The sequence below is a fragment of the Zalophus californianus genome, chromosome 7 (genome assembly GCF_009762305.2).
Source record: "Zalophus californianus isolate mZalCal1 chromosome 7, mZalCal1.pri.v2, whole genome shotgun sequence".
Lineage (NCBI taxonomy): Eukaryota > Metazoa > Chordata > Mammalia > Carnivora > Otariidae > Zalophus > Zalophus californianus.
This window is the reverse complement of record NC_045601.1, coordinates 59,876,963-59,891,603: the sequence shown is the minus strand read 5'-3', so window position 1 is coordinate 59,891,603 and position 14,641 is coordinate 59,876,963. Positions and strand designations below refer to the sequence as shown.

The 14,641-nt window shown below is 50.9% G+C and overlaps 1 protein-coding gene across 1 annotated transcript in view; it reads right to left on the bottom strand.

The window, feature by feature from the left end:
- SIM1 (SIM bHLH transcription factor 1) overlaps nt 1-14,641 on the bottom strand; it is a 65,448-nt gene that overhangs the window by 48,780 nt on the left and 2,027 nt on the right. Inside the window, exons 2-8 of the mRNA XM_027603194.1 lie at nt 6,606-6,688; nt 3,079-3,168; nt 2,466-2,574; nt 2,231-2,316; nt 1,319-1,518; nt 994-1,100; nt 188-335 (exon numbers count right to left, since the gene is read on the bottom strand). Coding sequence (XP_027458995.1) covers nt 188-335; nt 994-1,100; nt 1,319-1,518; nt 2,231-2,316; nt 2,466-2,574; nt 3,079-3,168; nt 6,606-6,688 — 823 coding nt within the window. The remainder of the gene's footprint in view (nt 1-187; nt 336-993; nt 1,101-1,318; nt 1,519-2,230; nt 2,317-2,465; nt 2,575-3,078; nt 3,169-6,605; nt 6,689-14,641) is intronic.

The following is a 14,641-nucleotide window of genomic DNA, read 5'->3' as shown; positions in this document are numbered from 1 at the left end:
ACGAAGGAATCTTCTTCGTAAAGATGAAAGCGCTCAAGCTGCCGTCTCCCAGCACAGCCTGCTTTCGGGGTCAGAACCTGCGTCCCACTGGACCCCAGCCTCCTCTAACCCTCAGTGCCCACCACCCGTACCCCCTTGGAGACCAGGGTTGCCTGGAGTGGGCGAAGGGTTCCAGACTTGCACTCACGTGAGGACATAGTTGACGCTGACGATACAGTGTGGTCTGGACGAGCGGCTGTTGTGGACGATGGTCGCATAGCTCTGCACCCATACCCAGCCACCGTGCTTCGCCAGGAACCTGTAGTACTTGGTGGTCACCTGCCCCTTCACGAGCACTGATGGAGAGACAGGAGGCAGCTGGGGGTGAAGGAGCCCGCTCAAATGCAAACCCTGGCGGTGGGAGTGCAGGTCCCTATGGGCCCTGATAACTGTGCCCAGGCAGGAGGGAGAGACAACCCGTACATTCCCAAAGGAATTGATTGTCCTGTCACTTTGCATTGAGTCCTCCAGTCCCTTGAGATTGGCAAAGGGGTGGAGGACGCTTAAAATAGGGGGATTCCCCCGTTCAACTTTCTAACTAAGGGAGGTAGTGTCTGGGCAGCTGAACTCCGAGGCTCATGGTCCCTGTTCCTGGAGATTAAGTTCAAAGCAAAGCTCTATCAAAAGCCGAAGCAGGTCAGTGCACGTGAGCCAAGTGGCCTAGCCTCAGTTTTTATTCAGGTCTTCAGTGAGGTTTGCAGAGGGCAGGAGAGGGAAGCGTAAAACCCCTCCTGAGGGAATTTACCCAGAAACTCAGAAACTCTTCCCGCGGATATTAGAGAAACAAGGTGGGGCTCAGCGTTGGAGCGACCGCTCGCTGGCAAGGGCCTCGCACCACCCGCCCCTGGCTACCAGGGCTTCCACCCATCCGCTTACTGTGGACTTAAATCACGCCCTCTCCCCTCCCCGGGACGCGCTGGGGTTAGTCCGATGCCGGGAAGAGTGGCGCCTTACGCAGGTGGTGGGCGCAGCGCAGGTGGAAGGTGTCGCAGCCGTGCACGTGGTGGTACAGGGTCTTCTCAATTAGGTCCTGAGGTTCGTACCCCGTCAGCTCCGCTACTCTGAGGAGAGCAATCCTCGCGGCATGAGCTCAGGGTGCCGGGATGCCCCCCACCCCCACCCCAGACAGCCTTCTCAGACCTGGTGGCCGCCCCCACTTCGCATAGCCCGGTGAGTCGCCTCATCTGCAAAATGGGCTCCGAAGGTCAAGGAAGAGCTCTCAGCTACTAAGCAGGGCCGCCCTCCCGCTCGTGTATCCTTTCCCGCCTGAGCCACCCACCTGGAGTCCAGGAATATGAGCTTCATGTCCAGGCTGGCGCGGAACATGAACATGTTGCTGTGCAGCTTGATCTCCGTGACGGCGCTGGGAGGCAGTGAGTGGCCCACGGCTACCAGGCCCACGTTCTGGTAGCAGCCATCGAAGGGGGACATGTCCAGGCTGTACTGGCGGATCTTCAGGTAGCCGCTGCAGTGAATGACCTGCAGTGAAGGGTGAAGGGGGGCGGGAAGACTCAGCCACAGCCAGGAAACATTCCCAAAAAGGTGGGGAAGAGACTGAAACATTTTGAGACTCCCTCAGGGCCACAAAGGCCGTGTGGGCCACGCCCCCGCACTGAGGTGTCCAAATTTATTGGTGTTCCAGCGTCTCAAGGGAATGACTGTCCTGCCACACGGAACTCGCTTGGGAGCTTGTAAAAATACAGAGGCTTGGCAACACCTGCCAATCCTAACTCCTCAAAATCGGGAAGTGGGGCCCTGGAACCTGCATTCTAATCGAGTTTCCTCTCATTAAACAAGAGAACCATGGATTTGAGCTAAAGCTCTGGTTCTTAACCCCTCTGGGGGTCGGAATCTGACGCTGTGAGTAAACTCCAGGATCCGCCAAAATGACTGACCATTTCAGACGCTTTACACACCCCCAAGGCTCCTTATGAGCCCCAGATTAAGAGTCCCAGCGGCCGGGCGGTAACTGGACACAGTGAAACTAAGTCTTTAAAGTTAGTAGTCCCCAAGTGTTCACAAAGTTCAACAACTCTCCAGGTGCTCCCGGGCAGACAGCGCTGCGGCGCGCGCGGGGGGATACCCTCCGGGGCAGTCAGCGACGCCGAAACGTCCCTCCCACGCCGCAAGCTCCTCTGGTCCTGCCCTTTTCCGCTACACGCGGCTAGGATCGTCCCTCTCAGCCACGCACCTTGTACCCTCCGCAGGTGAGGCCCGCGTTCCTCTTGGCCAAGACGCACTTCATCCTCAGAAAGAAGGAGCGCTCGATCTCATACTCTGGGAGAGAGGAGCGGAGGGAGGGGCAGGTCGTGAGCCTGTGAGACGGGTGGGGCCGCGACCCAGTCCCTGCCCCTCCAGTGGCTAATTGGGGAAAAGCCACAAGCGAAAGGAGATGGGCCCAAGTGTCGCTGGCCTGCACTGCTTACCCTGGACGAAGTGAGAGTGGTAGGGCTGATGGGCCGTGAGCACAGCGGTCATCTCATCGTGGTCCGCCGGGTGGATGTATTCATAAATGCTGTTCCCAGTCAGCTCTACCTGTAAAGAGGAGGGTATCACCTTCTCCGAGGTGGTGGAATGCCCTGGCAGGGCTAGAAGATTGGACCAGCGTGTCTACAGGACTGTGAGGGCAGGAGCCAGAACTTTAGAGTCAGCCCTGAGTTTTTATTCCCGTTCTGCTGCTGGCTACCTATTGCAGTCTATCTAAGCCTCAGCTTCCTCATCTATGAAAGGAAATAATAATAATACTGTAATAATAGTACAGCAATGCCCTGACAGTGTTCAGGTGAACACATCAGAAGTTAGTAAGTAAACAACACCCATGATGTTGGACTTATGGTAGGGACTCTAAAAGGTAGCAGGATAAGGGTAAGGATAAGGGAAGTAGAGGAAAGGGGAGATGCAGACCTGCCTGCCAGCTGAGATGTTTCCAGGCCCAGAAATGCACATATAAGAGCTGTGGGAAAGCACCCCCACCCTTACCGCGGGCCTCCAGCTCTCAGTGTAAACATGGAAGGCTGGAGGTGTGGACCACTCACCTACCTGAGAAAGACCCAGGTGGACTGAGGCTGTCTCCGAGATGTACATGATCTTCCCATCTGGGGCCACCACAAAGATGAAGCCGTCCAGGGTCTAGGGAGATAGAAACAGAGTTGAATAGAGAGCCCCCCTGGGCCATGGGGAGAAACTGGGTTTGGGGGCAGAAGTTAGAGATGTTCAGTCAGGAAGAGCGGACAGAGGGGATAGAGAGAGGCTGATAGGAAATAGGGCATAGAAAACTTGCCACAAGAGTCCCTCCCTCTCTTGTTCATTCCAAATATGTAAGCATCTGGGACATGCAGCACACTGGGAGATGCCTGGAGGAAGTAGCTGGCAAGGCTACTGTCCTCTGAGACTCGGGATTCACCAAAATGGACAATACAGACATATCTATAGCATACACACACACAAATATAGGGGGCAGGGGATCACAGCCTGTGATAAGAAGTAGGTAGTTTCTTGCGGTGATGGTCACTGAAAGAACGAAAGGTTTCCTGTGTCAGTCTTGGAGGACTCCATAGTGGCAGCATCCTATAATGGAAAGAGTAGCAGCAGGGCTTGGGAAATGGGCACTGAACCATATGGAAGGGCTGGCAGTCTGAAAAGTTTGTAGACAGAAGGCAGCTGCCCAATAGCTCCAGAAAGAATCTGGGAGAGGGGGTTTAGGAAACGAGAGGCTTTCCAGGCAGCAAGTCTGTAAGAGTAGTGGTATAGTGTGTACATATGTGTGTTTACATTGATGCATCAAACCGACAGGCTTTCCATGAAAGAAAGTCTTAGACTTTCAATATCCCTTTATCTCTGTGAATGAGGCTTCAGTCCAGGCAGTGGGGACATAAGGATGAGTCAGATCCTGCTCTCAAGTTGCTGGAAGTCCAGCAGCAGTGACTGGCTAAAGACAGATATAATGACCACACAGCTGAAAAGACAGTGCTGTAGGGCCGCAGAGGCTGAGTGGCCAGAGTCCTGCGGGAGAATCAGAGAGGCCTCAGAGAAACTATTTGAGCAGAGCCTTGAAGAGGAAGCTTGAACTGGAGATGGGAGAAAGGGTATCCTAGGCAGAAGGAATGATGAGAGAAAGGCAGGGACTGGGGGGAGGGTGTATCTGGTGTACTCAGGTGTGATGGATTTGGTGTGCCAGAGATGGGCTAAGAAAGTACACTGCTGCTGGGTTTTTGGAGAGTTTGAGATACCATTCTAAGGAATTTGGAGATGGTTTCCAACAGTTTCTACACAGGTAAGCAGGGAAATAGCATGCTTAGGGGTGTGTGTGTGTGTGTGTGTGTGTGTGTGTGTGTGTATGTGTGTGTGTGCCTGTGTTTCATTTTGTTTTGTTTTTTAATGGCAGAATGTGGACAGTGACCTACAGGAGGAAAAAGTGGGGATGAAGAGATCAGAGATGGTTGAGCCTAAATTTGGGTGGTCAACAGTTGATGATAAAGAGGGAGAGTTTAAGTCAAAGATGGTTCTAGCTGTGGAATTTATAGCGGCAGAAAGAGAAGCTGAGAGGGACTTCAAGGTCATTGAGTAGAGGGTAACACCATGAACCAAGATTGAAAATTTAGGGAAGCATGGTGAGTTTTTGTATGAGTGGCAGTCTGGAGGAGGGAAGAAATGAATTCTTGTCTTGGAGATGCTAAACTTCAGGTTTATGCAGATTTCCAGTTGGCAGTAAGAAACAAAAATCTGGAGCTCCAGAAGGATGTCTAGACAGGAGAAACCAGCTGGAGTCATGCGAATGTGGGAAAGAAGTTGAGGTGATGGTTTTGGCTGAGATCACCCATGAGGCCTTGAAGTTGTGAGAGGAGAAACAGAGGTGGAACTTTGGAGAAATGCCAGCATTTACAGCCAGACAGCATGGGGAAACCAGAGGAGCAAGTAGAGAGGGAGAAGAATCCAGGAAATTGTGCTACTTTAGAAGCCAAGGGAGAGGGTGAATGTCAAGTAAGCAGTGCCACCTCTGTCAGGTATTTGCGCCAATGTCCCCTTCTCAGTGAGGTCCTCTATAATGTCCCCATTTTAAGTGGCACTACTGAAACACAGCCCCCTCCCCTGCCCTTATTTTTCTCCCCAGCACCTACACCACCTGTTACTATGTTATACTATGTAAAGCACCTGTGTGGGTTTGCAAGGCTGCTCTCCTTAGAATGTAAACTCCATGTGGGCAGGACATTCTGTCTGGCACACAGTTGGCCCTCCTATATTTGTGGAATGAACAAAGTCGGGTAGGATAAGAGATGAGCATCTTTATGCTGGATATCAAAATGTGGTGGGGCCAAGACAGAGCACAACAGTTAGGAGAGATGCCAGACTGCAAGGGTGTGGAAGTGAGGGCAGCAGGCAGAGCGATGGAAACTGAGGGGGTAATTAAGTCCTTCCAGAAGTGTGGGATGAAGAAGAGGGAAAAGATTGGGCAAGAACTAGAAGGAGTGGAAGATTGTTTGGCTTTCATCCTCTTTTTTATATTGATGAGGGAAATTAGCTGGGAGCATGGAAAGACTGGGGGGGGAGGGCCTTGTTGAGAGACAACTGATGAAAGGTGTCCCTGAGAAAGGAGAGGGACAGGCCTTTCTATTTAATTCAGAGGTTTGGAGGCCAGGCCTATGAGGGAATGCTTACATGGGCCTTTCTGTGTGCTCTGTGACAGGAGAATCTCATTGGCCTCCAGGACTGAGGGAGGGACAGTGTAGCAGCGGGACAGGGGAAGCCACAGCACTCCTGCCAGGCCCAGGAGGAAGAACCAGCTCAGATTCCCACCATGCTTTTTAGGTTTGAGGTTCCCACATGAGGAGCTGGCAGTGGACATGGATAATAATAAGGGGGTGGACGGTAGGAGACAAGTGTCAAGCCTAAAAATGCCACCGGGAGTTTTGCTATTTTAAATATTTGCTATGCGACTTAAGCGGGCAACGGGCAATTTAAAACGGTGTACACTGCAAACAAGGCGGTAATGGGCGCCTCCACATTGGGTAAACTCATTACCTGGGGAGCTGTATGTGTGTACGCGAGGGTCTGTACACGGGTTGGGCTGGCCTGGGGTGAGAGCTCATGGAGACAGAGGAGAGGGCCCGCGAACTACAGGGAGGGAGACGAAAGAGTTGCAGCGCAGCTGGATCCGGAATGTGTGGGCTTAAAGCATTGATGGGCATTTCTACCAGATTCCCGTTATTCCTGTGTAAATCCTTCATTTCTGGCGGTTTTGCAGCCTGGCCCGGCGCGCTCCGGTTCCTTCAGCTGAATGGTGTCAAATGGCGCCGAGGGAGGGCCTCGGTTCAGCCATCCTGATTTGGGGCCTTGCGGGACTCCCTTCTAAACCCAACGTACCCATTGTCACCTTGCCTTCCTCTCTGCCTCGAGAGGTGCCATCAGCACCCGACGAGGTTAAGAACTCAACTTTTTAATTTTGAAGAAGCTGTAGGGGCTGCGAGAAGGCCACGTCTGGGCTTCATCCCATTTCCCTAAAAATCAAGAAGCCCGGCGCGGGGCCAGGCACCCGAGCCCTCGAAGCATATGTGCCTCCGCGCCGGTACCTGGAGCAGATGGGAGCCCAGTTCTCTGCCCACGTTGTCCAAGGGGCTGGTGCGACTCGAGTGGCCCCACGCCTCGCCGAGCCCTGTGGAGACACAGAGACACCCTTAAGAGATGGGAGTCCGACCTGGCTAGCAGTTTGAGCCTAATCTCGCGGTTCTGTCACACACGCAAGTTCGCACACATGACTGGATACCATCCGAGATCCCTCGCTCCAGAACAGCAGGGGACGCGAGCTGGTAAATTTCGGCCCCGCCCTCTCCACTTACAAAGGACTGCGTAGAGGTCAGACTCCCCCTCCCGGGCCGCTTCTCAGGAAGGACAGGGCCTTGGCTGAGCGCCCCTCCTGGCAGTACCCCAAGTGGCTGAATTTGAGGACCGCCTGTGCCCCGAAGGGGCCGACACCGAACCCCCGCGGTAACTTTTGGGTAGGTTCACTAGTGTGCTCTATTAGAGGGGTGAGGGACACTACTTCTCTCCCAAAGTTTCATCATCTTCCTTATCAGGAGGCCCCACACATCAAGCGAATGCCGCGGCGAATACCTGAGGCTTCGAGCCAGGTCCAGCTGGCCCTTGATGGGCTTTCTCATTGGGCTGCGGGGCTCTCCAGCTATTTTCCTCCCCTAGGCCTCTGACTTTGATTCCCTCCGTAGAAATCCGTTTGCTTGAGAATGGCTTCCAGCACCAACATCCCAGAGCAATCCTTCTTCCTCTGCTTCCCCACCTCCCCACCCTGAGCCAGCCCTCGACTTACACGTCCTAACTTCGACTCCAAAAAAAAAAATTGTATACGCTCTTTTGAAGTTACTTTCTGGTGCTAATACCGTCTAAGCAATATTTCCGTTCCTTATTGGATATAGACAATCATTCCATTTCTCTACTTTCCACGTACCATCTATTAACAAAGTCCCTTTCTCTCCTCGATGCTACCACGTTAAGATCTTTCCAGGTTTTGCTAGAAATCATTTCTCTGGTGATGCCTAAAAAATAAAATTCTCTGAATACCCGTGGCTGATTTTTTTAAAAAATTAATATGGAATCTGCTATAGTACCTGTTTGTAGAAAGAAAATGAAAAAAATATAAGGCAGAGGAAACTTGAGGAGACAGAGGTTATACTACCTGTAACTAGTTACAGGTAATATTTTTTAACAGTGTTGCTGCTGATTTAACTAGGTAGTTAAACTCTTTTATTCTTACACCAATAAACAAGGTTTAACATGACAAAAGGGGGGATGATTTACTGATTTACTGCATTAAAGTACAAATAACTATGAAGTACACAATGACAGACACACTCGCATTGTAATATGGGGGTGAGGGCGGATCTTTCAGAATAAAACATGGAGTTGGACTCTTAAAATGTGTTGGCCAGGAGCTGCTTCCTAAGCAAGCGATCAAAACCCTGGTAACGAGTAACCATGAGCGCCCCTTAAGCTCGAATCGGGTCTTTCTGGGTGTTTGCACATCTAAATAAATCTAACGATTTCCCCACTGCTCTGCAAACACTGAGGCTCCCCGCCCGCGGCCGGACTCCTCTCCCTCCCTCGCCTCTAGTCAATCCCTCCTGCCTCTTTAGCCCGCCCCAGTTTCCCTCCCTTGAGTGACTCCACTGCCCAGATGCTTTGGTCCTCCTGGACTGTTTAGGAGGGCCTCCGCCACAGCCACCTGTACACACCCCTTCCGTGTCACCTTCCCTTCGCTCCTCGAGTCTCGGCCAAGCTATCCTCGCTGGTTTCCGGCACGACGCGTTCATTTTTTCATCGCTGCTCTCTCTCTCTCTCTCTCTCTCTCTCTCTCTCTCTCTCTCTCACACACACACACACACACACACACACACACACACACACCCAAAATTGGCGGAAGGGGGCGGGGGTGTTGGTTTAGGAGGCCAAACTGGGGAAAGGGGAAAGGAACCTGCTACGGGGACGCGGGTGACGCTGGCCAGGGGACGCCAGGGCCCAGCCGAGGCCTGAAAGCGCCAAGCTGTGCGGGGGCGAAGGGCCGGCGCTCTCCGGCGCCCTGGGAGCTGGCAGAGGCCTCCTCGCGTCTGGAATCTTGTCTTCCGGAAGGGTGCGAAGTCTGCGCTTGGGGCCAACAAAAGCCTTTATTCTAAAAACTGTGAAGTTCTCCCAAGTCGGCTGGAAACAGCCCCGGAACGGCCTCCCGACCCGAATCATTTGAAAATCCCCGAGCTGGGCTCGGGGTTAAGTACTGGTTCCGAACCCCAGCGCCAGCCTGGGCTGTTTGTTGTCTCGGGTTGCGGCCTCATTAGTATGAGCCTACGAGGGAAAAATAAGGCTTCCCCGCAGGTTAATAAACAGTCGGCCTAGCGCAGGTTAACGGGGGCCTCCCTCGCCCTCTCCTGCCCCTACCCCCACACCTTTTAAGGAACCTTTTGCTTTCACGGAGCATTGCCTCCTCTATGTTTGCGGTTGAAATCTCCGTCACACGGTTTTGTCTGGGTTAATGTTTCATAAGGGACTGGCTGCCCTCGTCTACCTGCCAGGCTTTCCTGACCTAATCCTAGGGCTGAGCTCGCCCTTCAGCCTTCCCAGGACACCTTCTGAAGCCCCGGTCAAAGGTTCGGCCTCCCGAAAATCCTGGAGTGGGCCAGAGACCCCTCTCCCCGGAACCCCTCACCTCCTTCAGGCGGTGAAGCGCTCCCGCTCCCAATTTCAGTTGGCGAGGGGGGTAAGCTGAGATTTCGTTTCTGCACTTGACCTACCGCAGAAAATTCACAAATCCTTTGATTGTCTGTTTAAAATGAGGAGGAAACCAGCTCCCTTTGCGGCAGGATTACAGTGGGAACAAGATCTAAAGATTCTCTTGTAATTCGGTGAGGCCGAGGGAACAGGGTTTTGCAAAGGAGAAAAGGAGCTCTGTGAGGGAAGCGATAACTAAATCGGGTTTTAGACAAAAGGATTTTCCCCAGCTAAAGTGGCCGAAGACAAAGGAAAACATAATCTATTTGGAAGATTTCCAAGATATGCCACATTAACCTTAGCAGATAAATTTTGCTTCTCCCCGCCCCCCTCTACCCTTAAAGTCTGGTTTATCATATTTACATAAGTAGTATTAGAAGGGATGTATCTATTATGGATCTAAAGGGCTAGCTCACATTTCATGTGAAAACCCGGGCGAAGTTTCACTCTTACCCTCAGTGCTCGGTTGAGCCATTTCCATTTAAATACCCCCTGACCCAAGGATTACCTCAATGGACTGACTGCACGGGTTTTGTAATTTCCTGAAAATGAGATTTCGATTTATAAAACAAGAAACCAATTAGTAACCAAATGAGGCGAAGTAGATCCACTAAAATTGACCTAATCCCACAGGCACAATTTAGGCCCGTTCTTGGCGAATGAATGATGAGCCCCAGTCTAGCATGAGCTCAAAGCATCATCCAGCTGTGTTATTACAAGCAGCAAAAATAAATTGATCGAGCTTTTCCTTCGGAATGAATTTCATACCCTTGACAAAATATAGATTACAGACCTGGCATCATCACCTCCTTCACTCAGACAGGAAGAGGAGGAAGAGAAGAGCTTGTTCTACTGTTCTTTCCCCCTTCCCTTTAATAAATAAACTATATCTCAATAGAAATGTATCCTCCTTATAGTAGTTCCCAGAAAGCTTCATCTGATTGACAGATCGCGATATACCTTTTAGGCAATATGGGGGTGGGAAGGGGACTGGAAGAGCTGTCCCAGGATCTGACCACAATTTGGTGACAAAGGTGGGGAAAAGCCCTCTGAGACGGCGCTCCTAACTTCGGGTCCCGGAGGAACTTGTGTCAGGCACCTGGGTTCCCTCCACCACCCCCGTCCAGCAATCTAGCGGTCTTCCTGTGAGGGTTCCGGGGGCCTAAGAAGCTGTGCTTTCTGGGGAAGAGAGGGACGGAGATTGGGCGCCCTTAGACAAGACAGAGCGCCCGGAGCCGTCACTGGGTAGAAGGCTGCTTCCCGAGGCTCGGCGTACGCACCCCCACGCCTAGGGCGCCGTGGCCCTCTCGGTTCGAGGCGCCCTCCGGCCACCTGCCGGGTGTGGCCGACCTCCAGAGGGCGACGCGGCCTGAACCCTACAGTGTGTGTCCTGCACTCCTCTGTGTGTTCTGCACTCCGCAGTGGCAGTGTGTGCCCTGCTCTCCCCTGCGCGCCTCTGAGACCCCTGGCCGCGCCCGGGAAATCCGCAAATATTAGTTATAAATCTGGGGTAGAGCCTGACAGTCCCAGCATTGATTGTCTCTGCACCCTCGCTGTGCTCTGGCCCTGGAGCTAGGGCTTCCAAGTCGGGATCGAGAATGCCAGCCAAGCTGGCCTCCGGCGTCAGAGCCTGCCTCGAAGAGAGCAGGACGTGCAGGAACCAAGGACAGGCGGGGTTCAGCCTTGTCCAAACTAAATTGTGGGACGGAAATGCACGCGGGGTTGACAATAGTGCCTGCGTGACGCTGAAAAACGTCAAGCGGTGTCGCCCCAGGGCTCCAGGTCTTCAAACGTGGCGGGGAGGGGCAATACCATTGCCCCAAAGGCAGGCGCGGGTGGGCGGACGGGGCTGCCGCGCTGTTCAGGCGTATCCCACTTGTGTTCCATTTGGCAGCCGGGACTCGACCGCCGCACTACTGTCCGCTCGGACGGGATCTCCACTTAAGGTTTAAACAACGGCCCGTCCTTGGGGCGGTGGCCCGGGGCAGCATGAATGACGGAGGGAGCACTCCCGCACCCTCCCGGCCTCTGCTTGGGGCAGGCGCGCTGGGACGTCTTCGAACCTTGGAGGGCAGAGACCACGGTCTGGACCGTGCGGAGACTCCAGCCGGCGCACTCTCGGCTGCGGCCATCCGCGGCCGGGACAGAATGGGCCTCGCCGCGCCGACCTGGCCTGCGAGTGGCAGCAAGCAGCCTTCTCCCAGCTGCGTGCTTCGTTACGTACCAGAAGGCCGTAGAGGCTTCTACAAGGTCGCTGTCTCGGGTCTGGCCCGAACCACCGAGGTCGAGCGACTCCGCGCAGGACCCGCCTCCCGGATGGGACTACCTGCAGAAAGTTTGCTCTGCACTTCTCCAACAATGTTTTAGTACTAAGTAGCAGGCCCCTTGCTAAATATTGAGGGTTCTCCTTCCCCACGCAAAACTTAAAATTCCATGAATCAGAGACCGGCAATGGGTGGACAGCTAACATCATAAGGTGTTAGCTGGGTCTAAGCTTCATTCTGTTGAGAAATACTTGGGCCGACATAGAGCCAGAATCCATGGGTTCGAATTATGTCCACATTTGCGTCTGCAAATCTCCAAGCTGCCGAGATTTCCCCCAGGACTGAAGAATAACTCTCCTAGAAATCATGTTTGTCCTCTGGAAAATTAGCCTGATTTTAGCTTCCGGTGTGTGATTGTACCCTGCTTAAAAGCATCTCGCCATAGCTTATAATGCCCTGTTTCGTTGTTGTTATTGTTTTTATTAGTGACCGTCCCCTTTAAAGAAAAAAAAGTATTTTTTTATTGATCTAATCTACAATTTCTAGCACATAAATCTGTCTTGCAAATGCTCTGTGCGGAGTTTAGTTCTGCCCTCTACATTTTAAATCAACATCAAAACTGGAATTAAACAGAGAAAACCAGCGTGGAGCGTAAACTGGGCTTAAAGGCTTTTAAATGAGAAAAACTTCTGTAAGAAAATAAACATGGAAACCTAATGCTCAATCATTTCCCCGAGCAGCAAGAAAAACAGCCTTAAATCACCCATCCACGTGGGAAATGGGGCCTCTTTTTCTCTTTCAGTTCTTGGCCTCAAAAAAATATAAGGCGATTAAGGATTTCAATCTTGAGGTGAATATTATAGAAAGGGTCTGTGGAGGTTTGTTTAATCAACCTTGTCCTTCCAGCCTTTGTAGAGACTCCCTTTCCTGCACAGTGACTAATTTCAATTCTGTGATTATTTTTATTTTCCCAAGACATCTTGACAATGAAATGGTAGTGTGATGTTATCAAGATTCTCAATGGCTATAGATTTGAAAACATGCCTGATCCTTTCAAAGGTTATTCAGCAAGCCACTGCGCCCCCAGCTAAAACCTGTATTATATCTGGGTAACAAATACATATTTCTTTTTAGTTGAATTTGTCTTATTTTGCATACAAGGAACACCATCTCTCTTTTTTATCCTGCCTTTCTAGCTTTGATAACACCAAAGACTCATACCTTTCTCAAGTTTTTTCTTTGCACGGCTATTTTAGAATGGAATATGCTGCCAATGGGAGATACACAGTTTTAATGATTTCATAGTAATCTTCCCTGTGTTTTTTTAAGTATGAAGTCTCCAATCTAATGCTTTATTCTTAATTATTCCAGGCACCCATATCCCGTTCCTGTGTTCCCAATCTCTCTTTCTGTCTCATTTTTCTTTCCACGGCTCAATTTTATCCACTCAGATAAGTAAAAACTGAAGTTTGCCCCTAGACCAGGAATCTACCAGAATCTGGGGGAGGGTGGAGCTCTATTTAGTGATGGGGAATTAGCTATATTTTAAGTTTTTTCTTATGTTTTTCAAATGTAAGTATGGAAAGATTTCTGTTTGTTGATTTAAGCTTTTTGATATTACCTGGGTATTGTAGATGAAATGTAATCTGAGTCAAAACAGTGGAGTTTTATAGTCATCATTGTGCTTATAACTAAGATGTCATCAGATTTATAATTATTTTAGATTATATACCTTGCAAAATCCATATGTTACATGCGACAGAATGCTTACCATGATGAAATAGCTATCTTTTACTCCATCCTTAGAACAAAATTTAAGACCTACTATGTGCTGGAATGGCATCAAGATAGGTATAAACATGAACTACAGCTTCAAATTCTTTCTATTTCTCATCACTAAAAAAAGGTTACGTCCACATAAAGTGCCCAGTTTCCCCTACTGTCATGGACCCAGTTTTGTCTACTCTCTGCCCCGTCCACAGCTGAACCCAAATCTGGCACCCTCTGCAGGTTGTGCCTGGTTTTGCTGCTTGTGATTTTTTTCACTCCTTTGAAAGAGGTTGGGTTTTTTGTTTTTTTTGTTTTGTTTGTTTTTTTGGGGGGGGTGTTGTTGTTATTGTTCAATATTTTAAAGGGCTTTAATATTTTAAAGGTTGTCTGGGTTTTGGGTTTTGGAAGCTAATCTATCCTTAAAATTAAAACCTCATCCCTAGGAGCCAGCTGTTCGGATAACCCTTCTAACTCACCGGGTGGAGACTGCGGGTGAGTTATGAGCTCAACAGTAGCTGGAGAAATAAATGATGTGCCCAGAGTTCACACATCGTCCATCCCCTCCTCCCCATAAACTCACACTAGTCCACCGGAGAAGGGAGAGGAGGGAGGGGCTCCGGGCTCCGGAGGAAAGTGAAGGGGGCTGCAGAAAGCACAGTCGCGGTTAAAGTAGCCACAGGGGATCCGCCCGGCCACCAAGGGGACTCCAGGGGGCGGGGGGGGGGGGTCTTCGCCAGTGTTCTCTTTAAAAATAAGAAGTTGGCTAAGAGAGTTTACCTTCTGTTCCTCCTATTTACCACGCGATTTATAATTTGTGGAGTTAGCACTTATTTAAGACAGCTTGCTCTCTTAGAAAACAAAACCAAAACAACAAAAAAACAGCCCGCAACCCTCCCGGTCGCGCCAACCCGGGTCTGCGCGACAAAGACCAGCGCCACCGGCCCAGCAACTCCCTTGGCGCTCCTAGCCGTCGTTCTGTGTCCGCCCGGGAACGCCGATCCCCTATTCTTTTCCTCCCACGATTACTCGCAGCCCCACAAGCAGCACCATATGCTTCTTCTGATCAAACAGCGAGCGACATCGGCACCGATAATTGACGAGACCCGCTAGAAATCACGCAGAAAGGGAGCCCACTGAGACCGCAGGGGCTGACAAATCACTGCTAATAATCCTGTTAGGAACAGCGCGGCCAGCCGAGTTCGCAATAGCTTTATTTTTATAAAGTAGGCGCTGACAGTATAAAAGACAACGAAATCTCCTTTAAAAAAAAAAAAAAAAACAGAAGGCAGTGTAGCATAATA